General features: G+C 42.9%; 1 protein-coding gene across 3 annotated transcripts in view; it reads left to right on the top strand.

Moving 5' to 3' along the window:
• Spats2l (spermatogenesis associated serine rich 2 like) overlaps window positions 1-21,286 on the top strand; it is a 175,670-nt gene extending 154,384 nt beyond the window's left edge. For all 3 annotated transcript variants that reach the window (XM_045148145.1, XM_045148143.1, XM_045148144.1), the window contains 5 exons: window positions 1,589-1,647; window positions 9,907-10,016; window positions 12,558-12,660; window positions 16,433-16,647; window positions 20,359-21,286. In XM_045148145.1, the coding sequence (XP_045004080.1) occupies window positions 1,589-1,647; window positions 9,907-10,016; window positions 12,558-12,660; window positions 16,433-16,647; window positions 20,359-20,751 (880 nt within the window). In that variant the 3' untranslated portion in view covers window positions 20,752-21,286. The remainder of the gene's footprint in view (window positions 1-1,588; window positions 1,648-9,906; window positions 10,017-12,557; window positions 12,661-16,432; window positions 16,648-20,358) is intronic.
• The last annotated feature ends 288 nt before the right edge of the window (window positions 21,287-21,574 follow it).

Below are 21,574 nucleotides of genomic sequence, written 5' to 3'. Positions count from 1 at the left end.
ATGACTAATATGATAAAAAGAGATAGAGAGATCTTTTGTATTTAAAATAATTGTAGAACCTTAAGATTCAGAGTTGAGTTTTCTTCAGGAGGAAACTTTGTATGTATAACTCTACCAGTTATACACACACACAAAAAAAAATGCAACACATTATAAAGTATTTTATCTGAAAGAAGTCAATTTTGAATCTTACCAAATTTCTAGATTTAATGGTAAATTTATAAAACTCTTCAGGGCAACCTGGCTTCTTCAAATAACTTACAAAAGAGATAGGATAACAGATGAAAAGGAACCAGTAGATTAAACCACCTTTAAGAAACAGTCAGCCAGGCATGGTGGCACATGCCTTTAATCCCAGCACTGAGGAGGCAGAGGTGGGAGGATTGCCACCTGAGACTACATACTGAATTCCAGGTCAGCCTAGGCTAGAAAAACCAGAAATAAAAAAAGAAAAAAGAAAAAAAAATCATCAATTACAAAACAAGCCTTATTCAGATCCTGGCTGATACAAGTTGCTAAAAAGATTTAGGAGACAATTGAGGAAATTTGGATAATGACTAGATATCTGACAACATTAAATTATTGTTAATATTTTAGGTTATATAGTAATATAGTTATAGTCCCAATGAATCCTTAAATTTTAGATATATGTCTATATTAAAATATTTGTGTTCAAAATAAAACTTTAAAAGTACATCTAATATCTATACTTGTATAGACAAATCTGAGAAAGGCTATAGAAATTTGTAATGAGTAGTTGTGAGAGGGGAAGTAGGATTAGGGACTGAGATAAGAAAAAACTTGGATAATAACATTGGGGGAAATGCTGGTATGCTTATTTGGGTGAATGGGAGAGCATAGAGTGTTATAGAGTTGGCAGATGGAAAGCCCAGGCGCACCTTGGTCAGTGGAATCCCAGGACTGTCTACATGAGAACTGGGCCAACTCCCTCCCAGCCAGAAGCTGGGATAGTGGCGCTCTAGAGCTCGGAGAGTTTGGGAACTACAGTTGTTGAGGAGAGTGAGAGGAGCTTTTCAAATGCTTCTCATTGTTTTGGGATATTGGAATGTATAAGACAAAACTACCCCAAATTTACATTGGAAGCAGTACTTCTGAAAATCTGGATTTGGGGGCTGGAGCGATTGTTCAGTGGCTAAGTCACTTACCTGCAGAGGCCAAAGACTGGGGTTAGTTCAAAAGTGGCCCATGCATCTGGTATTTGTTTGCAGTGGCTGGAGGACCCAGCATGTTCATTTCTCTCCCTCCCTCTCTCTCTCTCTCTCTCTCTCTCTCTCTCTCTCTCTGTCTCTCTCTCTCCCCTTGCAAATAAATATTTTTTAAAAAAAAATGAAAGTATTTCTAGTGTGTTGACAATGATGCAATCAGGAGATGTCATTGTGCCATCCTTGGGAACATCTCCATATTGCCTGAGGTTTGGAGACAGGGTACTGCTGGCATTGTAGCAACAAAATATTTAAGCTATTTCTGAATTTTATATAATGAAAATCTTTCTTCATTTACTCACAGTGCCTACTAGAAGCTTATCTTTGATTAAGCTTTTGTTGTTTTTGTTTTTGTTTTTCCCTAGCATCATTGACAAAGAAGTTTCATTAATGGCAGAAATGGATAAAGTTAAAGAAGAAGCCAGTAAGTAGACATGGGGTTGTTTGACCAAGTGCCTCCCTGCCAGAGCTGGTCATAGGGCCCATTGACAACAGTGCTGCATTCTAGCTTATGATCTCTGGCAAGTCCCCTGTCCCCTGGAAATCTGTTCCATTTCTGCAAAAGGCCAGAACTATAGTACACCTCTCATAATGTTGTACACAGAACTCTCTCTCAAGTAAACAAAAGGTATTGATTGAGTTCCTTAAAGTTCAGGGAACTTTTGTGTACATCATAACCTTAATTTGAGGGGCTGGAGAAATGGTTCTGTGGTTAAAAGTGCTTGCTTGTAAAGCCTGATAACCTGGGTTTAATCCTCTAGTACCCACGTAAAGCCAGATGGACAAAGTGGTACATGCATCTAAAGTTTGTTTGCAATGGCAAGAGGCCCTGGTGTACCTATTCCCTCATTTGTTCTCATTCATTCTCTCTCTTTCTCTCCTTATAAGTAAATAAATAAGAACTTAATTGGCCTCTTTGTCAAATATCAGATAGCTGTAATTACTAGAACTTATCTTCCATTCCAATGGTCTGTATTTGTTTTTATGCCAGTACCATGCTGTTTTTATTACTATGGCTTTATAGTATATCTTGAAATCAGTTATGGGGTTACCTCCAGAAGTACTCCTTTTGCTGAGAACACTTTTTGCCTATTATAGGTCTTTTGTTATTCCATATGAATTTTGAAATTTAAAATCACAATGAACTTAGTATTAAATTTTAAGATACTCATTTTAAGCCCTTATAACTTACTGATTTTGTTATCTGTAGTCATTTTCACTCATTCTTTTGTAGGTTCAATTAACTCAAATTTATCAAATTAAATTCCCCTTTAAAAATTATACTAGTAGCCAGGCATGGTGGCACATACCTTTCATTCCAGCACTTAGGAGGGAGTGGTAGGGAGATCACTGTGAGTTCAAGGCCATCCTGAGACTACAAAGTGAATTCCATGTCAGCTTGGGCTAGAGCGAGACCTTACCTCAAAAAAAAAAAAAAAAAAAAAAAAAAAAAAAAACTGTACTCCGGGTAGTTGGGAAAAAGGCTCACTGGGCCAAGTGTTTGCTGCACAAGCACAAGGACCTGGATTCAGATCCCCAACACCCATGTAAAATGCGAGCTGTGGGGGCAACAAGCCTGTGCTGGTGAAGACAAGAGGATCCCTAGTGCTCATTGGCTAGTATCTAGTCCAATATATGAATGCTTTTTTAAATTTTTTAATATTTTTTATTGAGTTGAGAGAGAGAGAAAGAGGGGGAGAGAGAGAGAGTGGGCGCATCAGGGCCTCTAGCTGCCGCAAATGAGCTCCAGACCCATGTGCCATTTTTTGCATGTTGCTTATGTGGGTCCTGGGGGGTCAAACCTGGGTCCTTTGGCTTTACAGGCAAACACCTTAACTGCTAAGCCATCTATCCACCCCCAAACTGTAAGTCCATAAGTTCAGAAAAAGACCCTGCCCCAAAAATAAGATAGAGAATAATTAAGGAAGACACCCAACAGCACCCCCTGACCTCTACACACACACACTCATGCCCACAAATACATGTGCCCTCACACACATATGAATACATACACATTTCACACACATAACATGCAAAAAAAACTTTATACCATTTAGGCTGGGAATGTAGCTCAGTTAGTAGAATACTTGCCTAGTAAAAAGTACTAGGGTCTATCCCTAGCAGTGCCTAAACCATGTGCATGCCTGTAATCCCAGCACTTGGTAGCTGGAGGCAGGAGAACCAGAAGCTGAAGGTCATCCTTTAGCTACATAGTGAGTTCAAGGCCAGAATGGGATACGTGAGACCCTGAACAAACAATGAACAAACAATAACATCAGGATTTGAAATTTAGGGGGGAAATGATGGTATCAACACATGGCGGGTCCATACAAAGTTTCCACTGAATAAAAGTATTGAAATTTAGTTATTAAAACTTCCCTAAACACTTATTAACAAGTGTTTATACTTGTGCATGTGTGTGTGTGTACGTGATCATGTGCACACATGTGTTTAATGTATCTGATGCTTTTCAAGAACTCTAGGTGTCTGACAAGGCAAATTCACAAACTAAACAAGCAAAATATTCTTAAAATTCATATGTAATGGCAAAAGGCCTTGGATATCCAAACATATCCTCAGCAATAAAAACACCTCTGGTGGTATCACCATACCCAATCTAAAGATATATTGCAAAGCCATAGTGACAAAAACAGCATGGTAACTGGAATAAAAGCAGAAACATAGACCAATAGAACAGAATTAAAGACCCAGACCTTAGGTCAAGTAACTACACCTGCTTTATCTGACAAAGGTGCCAATTATGTAGACTGGAGAAAAGACAGCATTTTCAACAAATGGTGTTGGACAGATTGGGTGACTATATGTAGAAAAATGAAATTAGACCCACTCATTTCGCCATACACAAAAATCAAGTCCAAATAGTTTAAAGACCTCAATATAAGACTTGAAACTCTTCAACTACCGGAAGAAAAAATAGAAGAAACCATTGAATCACACCCCTAATAAGTACAGAAACATCTTTACAGCTACAATCTTGAACTTGATTTTCTATGGTCTCAAGAGTTTTCTCCCCATTTCCTGTATATGATATAATTCCTCAGTTATAACATAAACTGTTGTATCCCACATGGCACCTAACACAGTTCACCTAACACAGTAGTGAGAAGACTGTTGGTGCTTAATAAATGTACATATTTAATGTCCTTGAGTGGCAGGGGCGGGGGAGGTGGCAGAATTGCTGAGGCTCTGTGGTCAGCTGATTGGCTTTAACACAAGAGCTCTGTGTTCAGTGGGATACTGCTTCTCAAAGAAACAAGCAGAAGAGTGATACAGGGAGACAGACAACATTCTCCTCTGGCTGCTGCACATGTGTACAATATAAGCAATATACCACATGCATTACACATGCTATGCAGACATATACATAAAAAGAAGTACTTTCTAGATGAATATATTTCACCTTATTAATAATACAATTATGCCGGGTGTGGTGGCACACGCCTTTAATCCCAACACTCGGGAGGCAGAGGTAGGAGGATTGCCATGAGTTCAAGGTCACCCTGAGATGACAGAGTTAACTACAGGTCAGCCTGGACCAGAGTGAGACCCTACCTCGAAAAACTGAAAAACCAAAAAAAAAAAAAAAAGAATAATACAATTACCATGTTGTGTACTCCACCAAACACCTCACAAATGTTACTCTGTTTAGTTGCATAATAACCCTGTAGGGCACATAGGATTGTTACAATTTATAGATTAAGAAATAATCATGTTGTGATGCTAAAGCTTCAGACTTCATCTGCCTACCCAGGTAACTGGAGGCCTACACAAGCATGTTCTTGAAAGGTAAAATTTATGCCGGGCATGGTGGCACACGTCTTTAATCCCAGCACTCAGGAGGCAGAGGTAGGAGGATTGCTGTTAATGCGAGGACCCCCCTGAGACTCTATAGTGAATTCCAGGTCAGCCTGGGCCAGAGCAAGACCCTACCTTGAAAAACCAAAAAAGAAAAAAGAAAGGTAAAATTTACTAGAGCCATGAGAAGAAAGCATTACTTTGTATTGATGATAACACAGGCGTTTTGTGAAATAAAATGCCATATTCTCAACAATGTTAACAGAATAAGGACTTCAAAGAATCTGTGCTTGAAGAGCCACTTTAAGTCCAACTCCTGCCCCTGGATCCTGAGTACACCTTCTGCTAATGAGTGTTATTGGAGAAGCCTTAAGATTTCCCATGGTTCAAGTAATATGAGCCAATCTTCCAGTGTGTCCTAAGAACTTGAAAGAATTTATAAGTCCTATTGCAAAAATGGATTTCGGCATGCCAGATGCTGTTTATAAACGTGCATAAAGAACATTAAGTCCTGCCTGCAGTGAGGACCTGAGCTACATGGAGTATCTCCCTGTACAGATTGCTAAAAGGGCACTGCTATGGGAGCATACTTGCTATTGCCTTTTAAATTATGGGATCAATGGAGCTTAAGATCTGATCTGGTTTTGTTTTTGTTTTTTTGTTTCTGTGCTTAATGTTCTGGAGGTGAAAATGTCTGCCCCAAAAGAATATTGGCTTTACAGTAAATTATAAAGGAGACATAAAGGGAAGAGAAAGGAAGGGAGGAGGGTACTTAATAGGTTGATATTGTATATATGTAAGTACAATGATTGTTATGGGGAGGTAATATGATGGAGAATGGAATTTCAAAGGAGAAAGTGTGGGGGGTAGGGAATTAACACGGGATTTTTTTATAATCATGGAAAATGCTAATAAAAATCTAAAAAAAAAATAAAAAAGAATATTGGCTTTAGATCTCAACTTTTAAGGCTTCTTTTTCCACATGGAAAGGCTTTGAAATGTTAATGAGACTATATGTAAAAATGCATCCCAACACTTGCTGATGCAAACTATTCAATTTTCAGGCACATTTGCATGAGTTTAAACTCAGAATTTATTGGGGATCTTGCACCTGCATTCCCATTTTAGGGCCCATTTGTATCTATTTCTACAAAGTCTTCTATATCATGTAAGTGCCCCAAGTTCTACATAATCAAAAAGAACAATGACTCCTAATTGTCATCAGTCCCACAGAGGATCCACTAAGAAAAGTCAGATCTGCTTAGCTGTGTAGTTACTTGGGGTCTCCTGACCCCCTTACTAACTGCTTGTCAAGTCTGGATCTTCAGCATTCATTATCTTACTTTGCAAAAGGAAAGCATATAATTTCCTATTTTTACTCAAGAATCATTTTCTCATGCTAGACTTTAGTCCTATTCATATATTGAATTATAATGACAAGCAAACAAACAAACAAAAAACTAACCAGTCAAAGGACTTGGTCCTAGGCATTCCTCTGTAGCCTCTGGAGATAGAACTTCAGTTTTCCTTTTGGTATCCTTTCAAGTAATGGACTCATTTGATAATTGAATACTTCATTCAGCAAGCATATAAGGCACTTCCTATGCACCTGGAACCCTAAATACTGAAGACACAAAGAATATTCTGGTTCCATGGTGACTGAAGACATATACAGGCAGTGAACATTAATGCCCCAGAGGGACATGTAGGGACGGTGTCACCCTGGATACCATGCTACATCCGAAAACATCAGTGGCTCCTCAGTTTTAGCCAGTTGTTGCCACTTGGGAATGTTGGGCACATCTGATAAGAATCTCCAGTATTTTAAGATACACTACAAATCTTCCTTTCAAACAGAATATTCTAAATTTTAAATGTCAGCACTTAATTTGAAAAATTAATATATGTGCCAACAAAACATAGATACTCTGGCCAAAAATAATAATAGGCCACCTTCTTGAGAAGTCTGGACCAGCTAGATAACCTCAGATGTCATGCACAGTAATACATTATTTGTGCTCAAGTGAAAAGTCCTTCCACGGGGCTGGAGAGATGGCTTAGTGGTTAAACGCTTGCCTGTGAAGCCTAAGAACCCAGGTTCGAGGCTCGGTTCCCCAGGACCCACGTTAGCCAGATGCACAAGGGGCGCACACATCTGGAGTTCGTTTGCAGTGGCTGGAAGCCCTGGCATGCCCATTCTCTCTCTCTATCTGCCTCTTTCTCTATCTGTCACTCTCAAATAAATAAAAATGAACAAAAAAAAAAAAGTCCTTCCACGCATATCTTTCACACAAGTCTTACACTAGTTCTTCTGTGTTCTGAAAGATCATAGGTATAGATCAGTATGTCCACCCATGTGGGAGGGCTAGAGGAACCCTAATAAATACCAGAGCCCCATTCATGGTTTTTGGCAAATGACTTAGCTTCGTGGGTTTTACTCTATTGGCTTCTCAGCATTGATATTAACACAAAGAGATAATTCCTAGCCAGGCATGGTGGTGCATGCCTTTAATCCCAGCACTCAGGAGGCAGAGTTAGGAGGATCCCTGTGAGTTCGAAGACACCCCGAGACTCCATAGAGAATTCCAGGTCAGCCCAGGCTAGAGTGGGACCCTTCCTCGAAAAACCAAAACCAAAAAAAAAAAAGTAATTCCTGTGTGTCAGAAAACTTTTTTTTCGAGAAGGGGTATTTTTTCAAAGTAGGGTCTCAGTGTAGCCCGGGCTGACTTGGAAATTACTGTGTAGTCTCAGGCTGTCCTCATACTCACAGAGATCCTCCTACCTCTGCTTCCTGACTGCTGGGATTAAAGGCATGTGCCACCACGCCTGGCTCAGAAGACTAATTTTTGGTGGGCAAAGAATCTTAAGTATTGAGTGGTCTTCTTTTTTAGAGAGTCTCACTGTGTACTTTAGGCTGGCTTTAAACTTAGGCTAATCCTCATCCCTCTACCTCCTGAGTACTGGAGTATGTGCCACCACAACTTGCTTCTTTGTTAATTTTGAGACAACTATTATTTAGTGTTGTATATATTAAAAACTCTTAAAATCAGAAATCACATTGTTTGGGTGGGTGTGGAAGCACATGCCTATAATCCCAATACTTGGGAGGCTGAGGCAAACAGCCCTTGAGTTTGAGGCCAGCCTAAGAAATAGATCTTATGTCAAAAAGCAGGAGGGGGCTGGAGAGATGGCTTAGCAGTTCAGGTGCTTGCCAGCAAAGCCAAAGGACCCAGGTTCAGTTCCACAGTACCAATGTAAAGCCAGATGCACAAGGTGCCTCATGCATTTGGATTGACTAGAGGCCCTGGTATACCCAATCCCCCACCCCCCCCCCCTCTCTCTCTCTCTCTCTCTCTCTCTCTCTCTCTCTCTCTCTCTCTCTCTCAAATAGATAAAAAATTTTAAAAACAAAGTATCACATCATATGGGTTTACACGTGCTGTGAAAGTACTCTAATTGGGCAGCTCATCCAAGAATGGAATATGATGTCAACATGCATGTTACTTTTGATGGGCTGATGTTTTCTTAGAACTCAGAATCCTTGTCCAAATGTATTCATGATGAATTAGAGAGCTACAAGCCTAGCTTTTGAAAGATCAGTCTTCTAATTTATTGCTCCATCTTTTGGGAAACACACACATGCACATTAATCTGTGGCCTCAACATCTATCTGAACCTTTAATTCATCTGTCAAAGATGTAGAAATGTGGTTCTAGAGAACTCCCCAGTGTCTTCACTACTTGTGCAGATGCACACAAATCCAGCTCAAGCTAGCTTGACTTGTCTCTGAATTTTGTCCATCAGAGACACTTATAACAAAAACGTAAGACACTCTAGTCTGGACTTCTCTGTGTTTGCAAAATGGAAATACAGCTGCAGAGCCTCAGAAGCAGGGATATTTTTCAGCTCACACAAAGCTAATATAGTAAAACTTCTATGTCATATCCTAATACTACAGCTAGTTACCCTAAGTGAGCATATGTTAAAATTTATCATACAAGAAATTTTTGGGAGATCTGAGGAGATGGCTCCATAGGTTAAGTACTTGCTTCCCAAGCATGAGGACCTGAGTTCAGATTGCAAGCACCCATGTCAGATGTCTTTCATTGGCCTTGAGCTCACCAATTAGAGTAGACTGGCTGGATAGCAAGCCCCAGTCTCTTACTGTCTCTGCCTCCCCAGCAGTAGGATTGCTAGTGTGTATCCCCCAACCTAGCATTTTCATGTGGGTTCTGGGGTCAAGCTCAGGTCTTCATGCTTGCAAGGCAAGCACTGTACTGACAGCTGTTTACCCAACCCCACAATGAGATTTTAATGTATGCCTGGTTTAAAACAAAAATAGGGGCTGGAGAGATGGCTTAGCGGTTAAGCGCTTGCCTGTGAAGCCTAAGGACCCCGGTTCGAGGCTCGGTTCCCCAGGTCCCACATTAGCCAGATGCACAAGGGGGCGCACGCGTCTGGAGTTCGTTTGCAGAGGCTGGAAGCCCTGGTGCGCCCATTCTCTCTCTCCCTCTATCTGTCTTTCTCTCTATGTCTGTCACTCTCAAATAAATAAATTTAAAAAAAATAGTTGTCCTGAGTAACACATTGAAAACTTTAGATTCAGAAAGTGCAGTGAGATGCCAGTGGGTAATAAGAGGAAATGGAGTGTAGATGTCCAGTGCCTCAGAAGACACTGTTTTGCTGGAGGCAGAGGGTTGTTGGTAACAAGCATGAAGGGTAAGCCTGCCCTGGTGACCAACTCAGAAAATGTAGCCATGGTCCAACTAAGAGATCAATTTATAGAGGGAGAGCTGATTCCAAGAAATTTGGGCATTTAATATGTTTAAATCTCAAGCCTAACATATCCTTCCTTCTCATTTGGCAGTGGAAATCCTGACTGCCCGTCAGAAGAAGGCAGAAGAACTTAAGAGACTTACCGATCTAGCCAGTCAGATGGCAGAGATGCAGCTGGCCGAACTCAGGGCAGAAATCAAGGTCAGTTCTGAAATGTCCCAGCTGAACCTACAGTTAGAGATCTGATCTCCATTCTGTTTGTTTTACATGCAAGGACTGTGCCCTGAGACTCGAAGGCCATACACACAGCTCTCTTCCACAACATATAGAAGGGTGGAAAACACCTAATCATTGTGCCTAAGTATAATGTGGCATGAAAGGGCAATTTATAAAGAAGTATATTTGACCATATGTCATAGCTTGGATAGGGGATATCATTTTCAATCTATTTAATTTGTATGTGTATTTATAAACCACATCTGTGTGAGCATATCCTAACAGTAAGGATCATAAGGCATGCTGTATGTGGGCAGTACTTTTCCTTTATCAGGTTAGAACTTAATTGTAAGATTTTTTTCCCACAAAATTATGTTTATTAGATTTTGCCCACTACCAGAAACAGAAACTAATCACAGTTCCCCTCAAGAACAAGTAGAGCCAGGCATGGTAGCACACGCCTTTAATCCTAGAACTCGGAAGGCAGAGGTGGGAGGATCGCTGTGAGTTTGAGGCCAGCCTGAGACTACATAGTGAATTCCAGGTCAGCATGAGCTAGAATGAGACCCTACCTTAGAAAACCAAAAAAGAAGAAGAACAAGTAGAATTGGGATGATGTTGAGTGTAAGTCTTCAAAGCAGGGAGTGGTCTGAAGACTTGAATCTGCAACTAGGCAGCAGCCAGAGGGACGAGAGTAATGCAGGAAGCAGCAGTCCCCAGGCTCTCTTCAAGGTCCCATGGTATTGAATGACATCCAAAAGTTATTAGCTCTTGCGCCACTCCACCTGATTCAGATCCCTAAGAGAAGGGCACTGATTGGCCTCTACTTGTGTCACACTAATCTTTTGGTCAAAAGAAAGTGTGACACCTTGATTTATAGACCCATCAAGATCTTCCAAACAGCCCTGGGATACAATTGCCAGAAGGGGATTTAGTCAGCAGGAAAGCAAGAAGAATAAGTATCCTTAATAAACGAAGTTGAAGTTTATAAATTCCTCCTCTGCTCTTCTTTCACCCAAAATACTAAAAGAATACACATATGTGTACATGCATTATGAGCGCCTCAGCTTCTTACCCACTTCTAGGAAACTAGAGAACTTTCAGGACATAGAGATTAGCAGTTGTAGAAAAAAAAAGTGTTTCCCATTGGGGTCTAAAGATTATCTGGAGCAGTAGTAAATGGAAAGTGACTTTTAGTCATCTCCCCCGCCCCACTCCATCTTGATGAGGCACGGAAGGGAACTCTTGATGAAAAGGATCAATACCGGGAGCTTGAGGTGTTCACCCTCTCACCTCCTCGCCTCCTCTTTCTGGCCTTTGTTGCCTCTCACCCAGTCTCTCTGCCCTCACCATCTCCGTCCAGCCTCTCCTCCACCCTAAGTCCACCATTAAATCCACAAAACATCTGTCCTCCCCCAGTATGATCCAGCCTTCCCCTCGGAAAAGAATCCATAGCTGGACTCTGGCATATGTCGCAGCTTATTAGAACTTAGGGTGAGAATGTGGAATTGCAGCTTCCTGTGTGTTGACATCAACTCCTCTTCCAAGTTTAATTTCTGCCTACCAAATTCCCAGTCTTCACACAATGGCTGGTAGCGCAGGCTTTAGAGTGAAACTGTCCAGCTCCAAAATTGTCTGCTTCTGTGGCTTGGATAAATGACATATTGTCTTAGATTCTTGGAAACACAGTGCCCTCATGTACAAAATAGAGGTAATAAAAATAGTGACTTCATGATAACCTGATGTGTTGAAAATGAGATTACCTCTTAAGATGTTGGTCTGTGTCTAGTAAATGTTCGATAATTTTTCCATGTCCTAGCCCAAATACTCCTTTTCCCACATTACATCTTCCACTTTTACGTTTCTAAATCACCAATTATACTCTTCCTTGTATTAAATGGTATTTCTTTCCCTTGCCATGTGGTAAACTCAAGGAGGGACTGAGTCATAGTTATTTCTGTATTTCTCACTCTGTCATCTACATGTAGGCCTTAATGTTAAATTGAATTTTAAATGAATTGAAAAATAATCTTTTTCCACTTCCCATAGCAGCACTTGCAATTTTACCATGAAGAGACTGTGCTCTAGACACCAAAGACTCATTAGACTTCTTGGTTCTTTATTGAAATAGAGATGGGTATCTAGGGGAGGTGGCATATTTTCTCTTAGCAGTTAATGTGATAGCAGGCCCTTGGCCAAAGTAGGCATCCCTGCAATGCAGAAAATTGTCTTCGGGAGGGATGCTGAAAGGTTAAGTAGATGACTCCAGACATACATTTTGTCCCCTCATGTTGGTACACAGGGGAAAGACACGACTCTCACTTATACCCAGAACAAGACAGTGACCATGGTCAGGCAAGAAAGAACTGAGGCTGACTCAATGGAGTCTCAGAGCAGCTGAGCTGGAGAGATCCCCTACCCCCAGGCCAGCCATCAGTGGGCACTCGAAGAGCAAGTGAAAGAAAATGCAGATGTCTGGTCATTTCTGTGACTGTGGGGCTCCTGTGTTCCTTTTCTTTCCTCCAGCACTTTGTCAGTGAGCGTAAATATGACGAGGAGCTGGGGAAGGCTGCCCGGTTCTCCTGTGACATCGAACAGCTGAAAGCCCAGATCATGCTCTGCGGAGAAAGTGAGTTTTGCATACTTGCTAAAGAATTCTGTGTGAGTAAGTGCGAGGCTGTTTGGAGTTGATAGCGGAAATGTCAGGTGTATGGTCCCCCATCGGGGCTAAACTGAGGCCTAAAGAGATTTAATGATCTAAGGTCATGACACAAGTCACTAGAAATGTCAAGATTTGAACTTAGACTCTTCAAATGCCAGTGCCCATCGGTAAATCCCCAGGATTTATTAAGCAGAACAGAACAGGTCAACTGGTATATACCTTTTGCAAACTTTTCCTGAACACTGCCAGATAAGCTGCTCCTCTGATTTCAGACAGCTCTGGCTCCACACAGGCCAGTCCATGTGAGGGACAATCAGCTATTGTGAGAGCCCAGCGGGCTGGAGTGCTGTTCCCTGCTGCCCTGAACCCCGCCCTCGCCCAGGGTTCTCGGTGCTGAGTGAAGCCTGCAGATAATGAAAGACTTCACTTTTGCTATTAGCCTTATCTTGTTCCCTATTAAGCCTTAATTAGAGCAGCTAATGTGCAACAAAATTGGCTCCTGTCTTTTCCCTTACTCTGTCCCACCCACGAGGGACTGCACTGATGCAGCTTTGAGGACAGCCACAAGAGGGAAAGGACAAGTGACGACCCACAGCCTCATCAACAATTGAAAAACTGAAATTTGTCTGTACTGTCTCTTCCAAGGTGAAAATTGCTTCCCCCCTCTAATTATAAGAACTACAGCCTTGAGTTTAAAATTATCAAACTATATTGAAAAGAATCTATTACTTTTAGGTATCCTTTTTACATTGTTTTTTTTGAGACAGGGTCTCCTATATCTCAAGCTGGCCTCAAACTCTCTGTATAGTTGAGGATGACCTTGAACTTCTGTTCCTGCTGTTTAAATTTCCCAAGTGTTAGGATTGTAGGCATGCACCATCAAGCCTAATTTACGTGATTCTAGAGAATTAAACCCAGGGCTTTGGGCAACATCCCAAGCCCCCCTGCATTTTATTTATTTATTTATTTATTTATTTATTTATTTATTTATTTATTTATTTGAGAGTGACAGACACAGAGAGAAGGACAGATAGAGGGAGAGAGAGAGAATGGGCGCGCCAGGGCTTCCAGCCTCTGCAAATGAACTCCAGACGCGTGCGCCCCCTTGTGCATCTGGCTAACGTGGGACCTGGGGAACCGAGCCTCGAACCCGGGTCCTTAGGCTTCACAGGCAAGCGTTTAACCGCTAAGCCATTTCTCCAGCCCCCCCTGCATTTTTTATACACATATTGTCTACTTATTATATTAACTATGCTATACTACAAGTGTATTTAGTAAGAGGTTCTTTTATCACTACACAATAGATGGCAGACATTTCCCATGTCAGTATATTTATCTAATCACTTAAATATAATTGAGGTAACCAGCCCTTTGATTGTGGTGTATTTTTCACCATTAAAACAATAATGCCGTGGGCATCCTTCTTCACAGATCTTGCCTGACTTTTTCACTGTAATTCTTTTCCCTTCATATGCTTCCCTCTCTTATGAATCTATCTAGGGACTGGGGAGAGGGCTGAGTTGGAAAAGTGCTTGCTCGCAAGTGTGAGAACCAGAGTTCAGATCCCCAGCACCCATGTCCTAGGTGCTAGGTGGGCATGACAGCCACCAGCACCCATGTCCGTGCTAGGTGGGCATGACAGCCACCTGCAACCCCAGTGGAGGAGGCAGAAATAGGGAATGCTCCGGGCAAGCTGGCTGGTTAGGCTAGCTGGCTCAGTGCGCTCCGGCTCACGTGAGACCCTGACTCGGAAAACAGAGGAGGGCGATCAAGGAAGATACCTGATGTCAAGCTCTGGGGCACGTGTGTAAACAGCCAAACACTGGTTACCAGTTGGAAATGCAACTGCCCACCATAGCTTCCATTTGACCCAGATGAGGAGCAAGACTAATCCTAAGTGACTCTCTGTCACCCATATCAGGTGGCATGAGGGGGTCCACTTCCCCCTACTTCCTCCAGGTGCTGCCTATCAGAGAAAGCACCCCTTACCGAATTACAAGTGTCCATAAAAAGACAGACGCCCTCAGGTGTTTGTGGCAGTAATCCCCACAAGACTCCTTCGTTCCTGGCTTTGTTACATTGCTACAGCTATTGGACCAGAAGCAGTGGCAGGAAATAATGGCCCAATGCAGCTCAAATCTTGTGATCCCAAGAGCTGCTGAAATCCCATAGTTGTGTTTAGATAGCCCCCAAATCATTGTCGCACCTTACCTGCAAACTAAAGAAGACACGTCCCTGCCATGTCCACTGCTAATGTCCTGTGGTCTCTACTCGTACTCCTAATCCTCTTGCAGGACCCTAGGATTAAGTCAGATCCAACAAAGGCAGCAGAGAAAATTGCTTTTAAAAACTGGTGACAATTTTAAGATGCAGGGAAAAGGTCTGGGCTCTACAGCCTGGCAGTCAAATCCTGGAGAGCCGTGAGAAGGAAGTCACTTTATCCTTGAATTGATTTCCTCTGGCCTCGGTTCAGCATAATCACATAGAAATCATCCCTCCAGAAACCACCACTTTCAAAAACAACAGGACTGGCATTAATAAGCATGGAACAGACCTGCCTGAGCCCCGAGCCTGCCTGGAATGGTGCAAATCTACAGCAGGGCTGGAGAAAAATGGGGCTGATAAAAGGCTGGATCATGTAGCCCTAGTGAAATTTAAAAGGCGCATCAGGAGCTCGGGAGATGGATGGCTCAGTGGTAAAGTGCTTGCTACACAAACAGGAGGAGCTCAGCTCTGATCCACAGCAGCGGCCGAGCACACTGCGGAGTGTCTGTAAGCGCAGCCCTGGAAGGATCCCTGGGGCTTGCTTGCTGGATAGCTAGTCTAACCTACTCAGTGAACTCTAGGATGTGAGAGACCCTGCTTCAAAAAAAAAACAAAAAACTGGAAGTCAACTGAGGAAGACATTTGACATGGGTCTCTGGCCTGCGCACATGCACACACATACACACACACACACACACACACACACACACACACACACAGAGGAACATGCAGACACAAATGCCATGTACATCACACACACATACATGTAAAATGGAGGGGGGGGAGTGCACCAGGGGCTCCCTGGGTACCGCCCTATGGTTGTGGATACATGTGACCCAGAGTGACAGAGGTCCTAATATCCTAATCCCCATGCCCAGAATGCTGTGACAGCCCCAACGCTCATGTGTCAGCAGTACCAACTAGCCTAGGGACCTGACAAAGGGTTGGGTAATGGCGACTCTGTGGCAGAATACACTTATGGACAGGGCCAGAGAGGGAACATCAAGGTATCATTATCTCGTTTCCCATGGTGGTCTTGACCTAAAGAATAATATTTAAATTCATCTGATATGTCTTTGTTCCTACAAACTGCTCCCAACTTGGACACTACTGCTGTAATCACTGCTTGGGGATTCTCAAAGGAGAAATTTGGTGGTCTCTAAGCACCAATGTGCTTTTAAATTGTATCCTTATGCAAAAGACGGTGCATGCGTCTGGAGTTTGTTTGCAGTCACTGAAGGCCCTGATGTTCCCATTCTCCCTCTCTCTCTCTCTCTCTCTCTCTCTCCCCCCTCTCTTTATCTCCCTCTTTTTCTCTCTCAAATAAAATAAAATAAAATGCATCTTTTAAAAACAACAACATAATGTCTGGATGGAGCTCCTTCCAACTTCACATGCTAGCACTTTCTAATGGGTGTCTGAGGTCACAGTGTTGCTGGCGCAGCCCTTAACACCAAACCCTTCCTTGTTGCAGTCACACATCCAAAGAACAACTATTCCTGGAGAACGCCCTGCAGCTCCCTGCTGCCTCTGCTGAACGCGGCCTCCGGGAAGCAGAGTAACTTTGCTCGGAAATCGTCCAATCATAACAAGCCTTTTGAGGGTAAAGCAGCAAACCCAAAAATGTCAGCGAACAGTCTTCCAGGCACTGCCGACCCCTGTCACCAGACCATGCCGGCTAGCAAGCAGGTAAGTGCTGTGGGAGGGCCTGTGGTCTTGCCTGCAAAACACTGATGCATGGTGCCAGGAAAGAAACCATCCACTTCCAAAAGAAGGAAAGAGCAACCACGATGCTGAGCTCCCTGGGGTCCTGCCCAGACTCCCTCTAGACCCTGCTGCCCTGCCTGGGTTCACCCAGTCCTCATATCATAGGCTCTCCCCAGGTACAGGAAGTGGCCCCCATGTGTTCTCAACAGCATTAGCAGGCCCACCTAGCTGAGACAACTTTTCTCCTGCCCTTGATGGCCACCATCCCCAGGTGGCATGTGGGCAAAGGACCTACACAGATGCAAGGACGACATTCAGAACTGGGCCACTGAAGCTGTCAATGAGAGAAAGCTTGGCATTTTTTTAAAAAAGATAATTTAATCCCCACTTTTGTTTAGTGTACCAGTAAGAGGTCAAAGTTAGTACAGGCATCTCTTCTTCTCTGGGGATTTCAGTAAAGGAAACACATGTCAAGATGACTTTATTCATTCCTATCTGGCATGACCTCCAAAAATACAGGACACCGTTCCTTCTCACTTTCTCCCTTGTGGTAAGAGAATGAACAAAAAAGTGGGATTTGATGATACAGGAGTTGTACATGCTATAAAGGCAGCCATGATCTCTGAAACTTTCTTTTCTAATATTCTAAAACGTTAGCAGAAACCTTGTTGGATCTCCTTGCCTTGGCATGTGCGCTCGCTCTCGTGCTGCGTGTGGGGGTGGGGTGCAAATAAACGTGCATGCGCCTGCGTGTAGAGGCCACATGGAGGTCAGTGTCAGGAGTCCTCTTAAGTCACCCTCCACCTTATGTCTCTCACTGCCCCTAGAACTCACCACCTGGGCTAAACGAGCTGGCCAGCAAGCCATAGGGATCCTCCTGTCTCTGCTTTCTCACTTCTGGGATTATAGGTACATGCTGTCATGTCTGTCACTTATGTAGGTTCCAGGGGAGTGAGCTCAGGTCCTCAGTTTGCATGGCATGCTGTTTCCCAGCTGAGTCACTCCTCCTCCCCCCCCCACATGAGGACTGAGTTTAGATCCCCAGAATGCACATACATGACAGATGATCATGGTGGCCCACTTGTAATCCAGTACTCAGGAGGTGGAAATGGGATCCCCCCCCCCCACACACACACACCGGGCATCCTAGCTAATTAGACTTGCCAAATCAGGGAGCACTGGGTTCAAGTACGAGACCCTGCTTCAGTGAGTCTGGTATCCACATATGCACCCACACACACATGCACCCCACACACATGTGAACACACACACCTAAGTTCCCATTAATAACACTGACTAGTCCTCAATGACTTCATGAGCTTTAAAACAGCACTTTGGCAAACAGCATCTTATAAACTAAGAGATTGAATACATCTTTACTGCTTTTGTTCCTTGCTGATTACTAAACACCAGGCTGAACATAAGTCTAAAATTTAATCTACAAGTTTCCCTTTCTCAGCTTCTTTTTTTTGTTAATTTTTTTTGTTCATTTTTATTTATTTATTTGAGTGTGACAGAGAGAGAAAGAGACACAGAGAGAGAAAGAGAGAATGGGCACACCAGGGCTTCCAGCTACTGCTAACGGACTCCAGACACGTGCAACCCCTTGTGCATATGGCTAACGTGGGTCCTGGGGAACCGAGCCTTGAACCAGGGTCCTTAGGCTTCACAGGCAAGCGCTTAACCACTAAACCATCTCTCCAGCCCTCTCAGCTTCTTTACAAGCAAAGGAAGCCAGATTAATTGCTATCGCGTACATACTTTTTAAGCTCAGTGTTTTTAGCATTGGGTGATGGCTTATTTAAGTGGAAGTACTCTCACATGTCTAAGCAGAACAGTATAGAGGCATGCAAGAAGGGCCCATGTGCTTCAGAATAACTCTTCAGGCTGTCCTCAGCACCGGCTTTCATGAAACATGAAGGGGATTCATGAGGCCACAGAGATAGGACCACCTAGAATTTCCATTTTCCCTTCTGGAGCTTGAGACCCTAGAATTGAGTCTTCACATAGTCCCCCAGCTTGCCATCAGGGGGTGTTCAGACCATTTTCCCAGCTATACTGCTTTGAAGGCAGAGCACACTGCTGGTCTCAACACCCTTGTGTTCAAAAGGAGACTGCAGTGGGACTGGTGAAGAGCTTATGCATGGGGTTAGATTATCCGCCTTCCTACGTGCAAGACCCATCACAAGATGAGACCCAGCCAGAGGAGAAAACATTGGGACAAATGGGCCATGGGTCTGCACTGGTGCTCTTGCCCTGAACCCAGGATTATTGAGCACTAGTGTACCCTAAATCTATACCATCCAGTCACAGTGCACAAATCAAGACCCTTATAATTCTGTAGCTCGCAAAACTGCATTTTATTTATTTATTCATGTATTATGCTAGGTATGTGTAGCATGTGAGTGGCATGTGTGGTGTATGCACATGCATGAGCCCCTTTGGCACCCTGTATGCTTGTAGAAGGAATTGGTCTCCTGTGATGGCTGCAATGGAACATTGGGTGCTCTGCTCCGTCACTCTTCTGATTGGTCATATTTTGAACCCAAGTCTCTTTTATTGGTTCTGGAGGCCTCTGCTCCCTTGCAGGACTGGGGTTATAGACGAACATGGCCACACCAACTATTTTTTTACAAGTGATCTGGAGATTTGAACTCTGGTGGTCTCAGGCCCCCTCATGCTTGTGCAGGAAGCGTACTTAACTGCTGCACCATCTCTCCAGCCCCAAACTACATTTTGATAATAGAGGTTTGATTTTCACAACAGGTTCATGTCATAGCCTGCTTGTGGATCTTGTCAGGAGAAAGATAGAATGTAAACTGAGAATGACTCCACTATTCCTGTCAACGCTGGGCTCATTATCCCACACACACAGTGAGCAAATAAGAACCAGTATCCTCAGGAGGGACTGTGGAGATGAATGAGACCATGTGCGGCGAAGTACCTTGTGGGCTCCTGTACACACTTACTAATGCTGCAGGTGTTGAGGAGCCCAGAAGCCTTTCCCCTAAACAGAGACAGAGTGGCGCAGTCCGTTGTTTCCATTCCATCAACTTATGTATATTTTTTTGCCATTAATTTGTTAAAGAAATTACTTTTCAGTATGAAGCTTAAAAACTGGTTGACTTAGAACTACAAAACATTTGCACAAAACCTCTGTGAACACACTAACTTTCCCCAACATCTACCAGATGCACCACATCCCTGTATTTTCCTAAAATAATATTTTTAAATTATAAAAGTAATTGTTTTGAAACAAAATAGAGAAACATTGCTCAAGGGAAGGAGGTTACACTCAGAATTTTACTTTTACTCCTTATATAATTAGAATTTAAGTATAGTTTAAATAGAATGTTCATCTCAGAAATTCCCATTGTAAAGAACCAGCATTGCTCTGCCCATGCACAAATTTCCTTTTGTTATATTTTAAGTGTATTTTACAGGCTTTATCTGGCCTACTTTTATTCTTAATCTCTTTCAAGATCAGTAATTTTCTTCCAGTTCCATTTATAAGACTGTGGCGCTAAGACTGAAGATTGTATCAACTTGACCTATTTACATGTTGTCTTATTTTTCTGGAGTGTAAAAACAAAAGACCTTACCTGTGATTTATAGATTAGATTTCCCCGGTGCCTTACTGGTACCTCCCGTGGTTTGCTGGCATCTGAAACTTGCGTTCCTTTTTCTTGGCAGAATGGACCTTCTAGCCAACGACGAAGATTCAATCCACAGTATCACAACAGGCTCAATGGTCCCGCCAAGTCACAGGGCCTTGGGAACGAAGCCGATCCTACCGCGAAAGGCAGCAACCGGCAGGAGCACAGAAGACAGCCCCACAATGGCTTCCGTCCCAAAAATAAAGGTGGAGCCAAAAACCCAGAGGCCCCCTTGGGGACAAAGACCCCCGAGGCCCCCATGCATTCGGAAAAGCCCCGTCGAAGGCAGCACCCCGTGGACAACTCGGAGGCCAGGCCCTTCCGGGGTAACGTGGGTAGGGTTTCACAGTGCAATCTCTGTCCCACAAGAATAGAAGTTTCGGCAGATGCCACGGTTCTCTCGGTCCCCGCCGTGACGCTGGTGGCCTGAGCTAGGAAAGGAAAGAGCAGATTCTGCTGCGTCGTGGTTCTCTGCCCGAGGTGCTGATCCAATTCGCTGCCAAAAGAGAGTCAGTCAGAATATACAAACCCTGTATGTTTGTGTCATTCTCTGTTAATCATTTTTACTAATTCTAATACTCAGCTCTAGCTTGCTTCATAAACTCCATGGCTATGCTTGATCTGTTGGCACTTTTTTCTCATCGGGATTTTGCAGCATTTTAGCCAGGCAGTATTTACTCATTGTTAGGAAGAAAGAAAAAAAAATCAAGATGTGGCTACAGATCAGAGGCCCAGTTAGCAACCTATGTTGTAGCTGTGATGTCAGTCCATTGATTGTCTTTAGAGAGTTAATGTTGAGGAAAAAAAAAATCTTAATGGTCAGACAAACATGATCTGCTGAAGACACATGCGCTTTTGTAGAATTCAACATCTGGTGTTTTTCTGAAATATATATATATATATATATATACATATATATACATATAATGCTTTATTTGAAACAAATTAAAATATGCTGCATTTGACATCTGGCGTATTTCTTTTATTGATGTCTTAACCATCAAATGTTCTCTGTAGTAGTTTTGAAAGGAACTTTAGAGATTGGAGGTTTCAGTGCAAACTCTCTACAAGACTGTTCCTCTTAGAGTAAGTGCTCACAACACAGATAGCTGATGAACACCCCAGTCGTCATGGACACCACATGGGAGTTAGAAACCTCAGTTTCAAGAAACATAGACCTCAACTCAGCCTTGCTTAGAAGGAGAGAGCTGATTGGTTTCTTGACTAAGTAGTCCAGAACCAAAGTATGCCTG

This window comes from Jaculus jaculus, chromosome 4 (assembly GCF_020740685.1).
Source record: "Jaculus jaculus isolate mJacJac1 chromosome 4, mJacJac1.mat.Y.cur, whole genome shotgun sequence".
Lineage (NCBI taxonomy): Eukaryota > Metazoa > Chordata > Mammalia > Rodentia > Dipodidae > Jaculus > Jaculus jaculus.
This window is presented reverse-complemented; position numbering and strand designations above follow the sequence as displayed.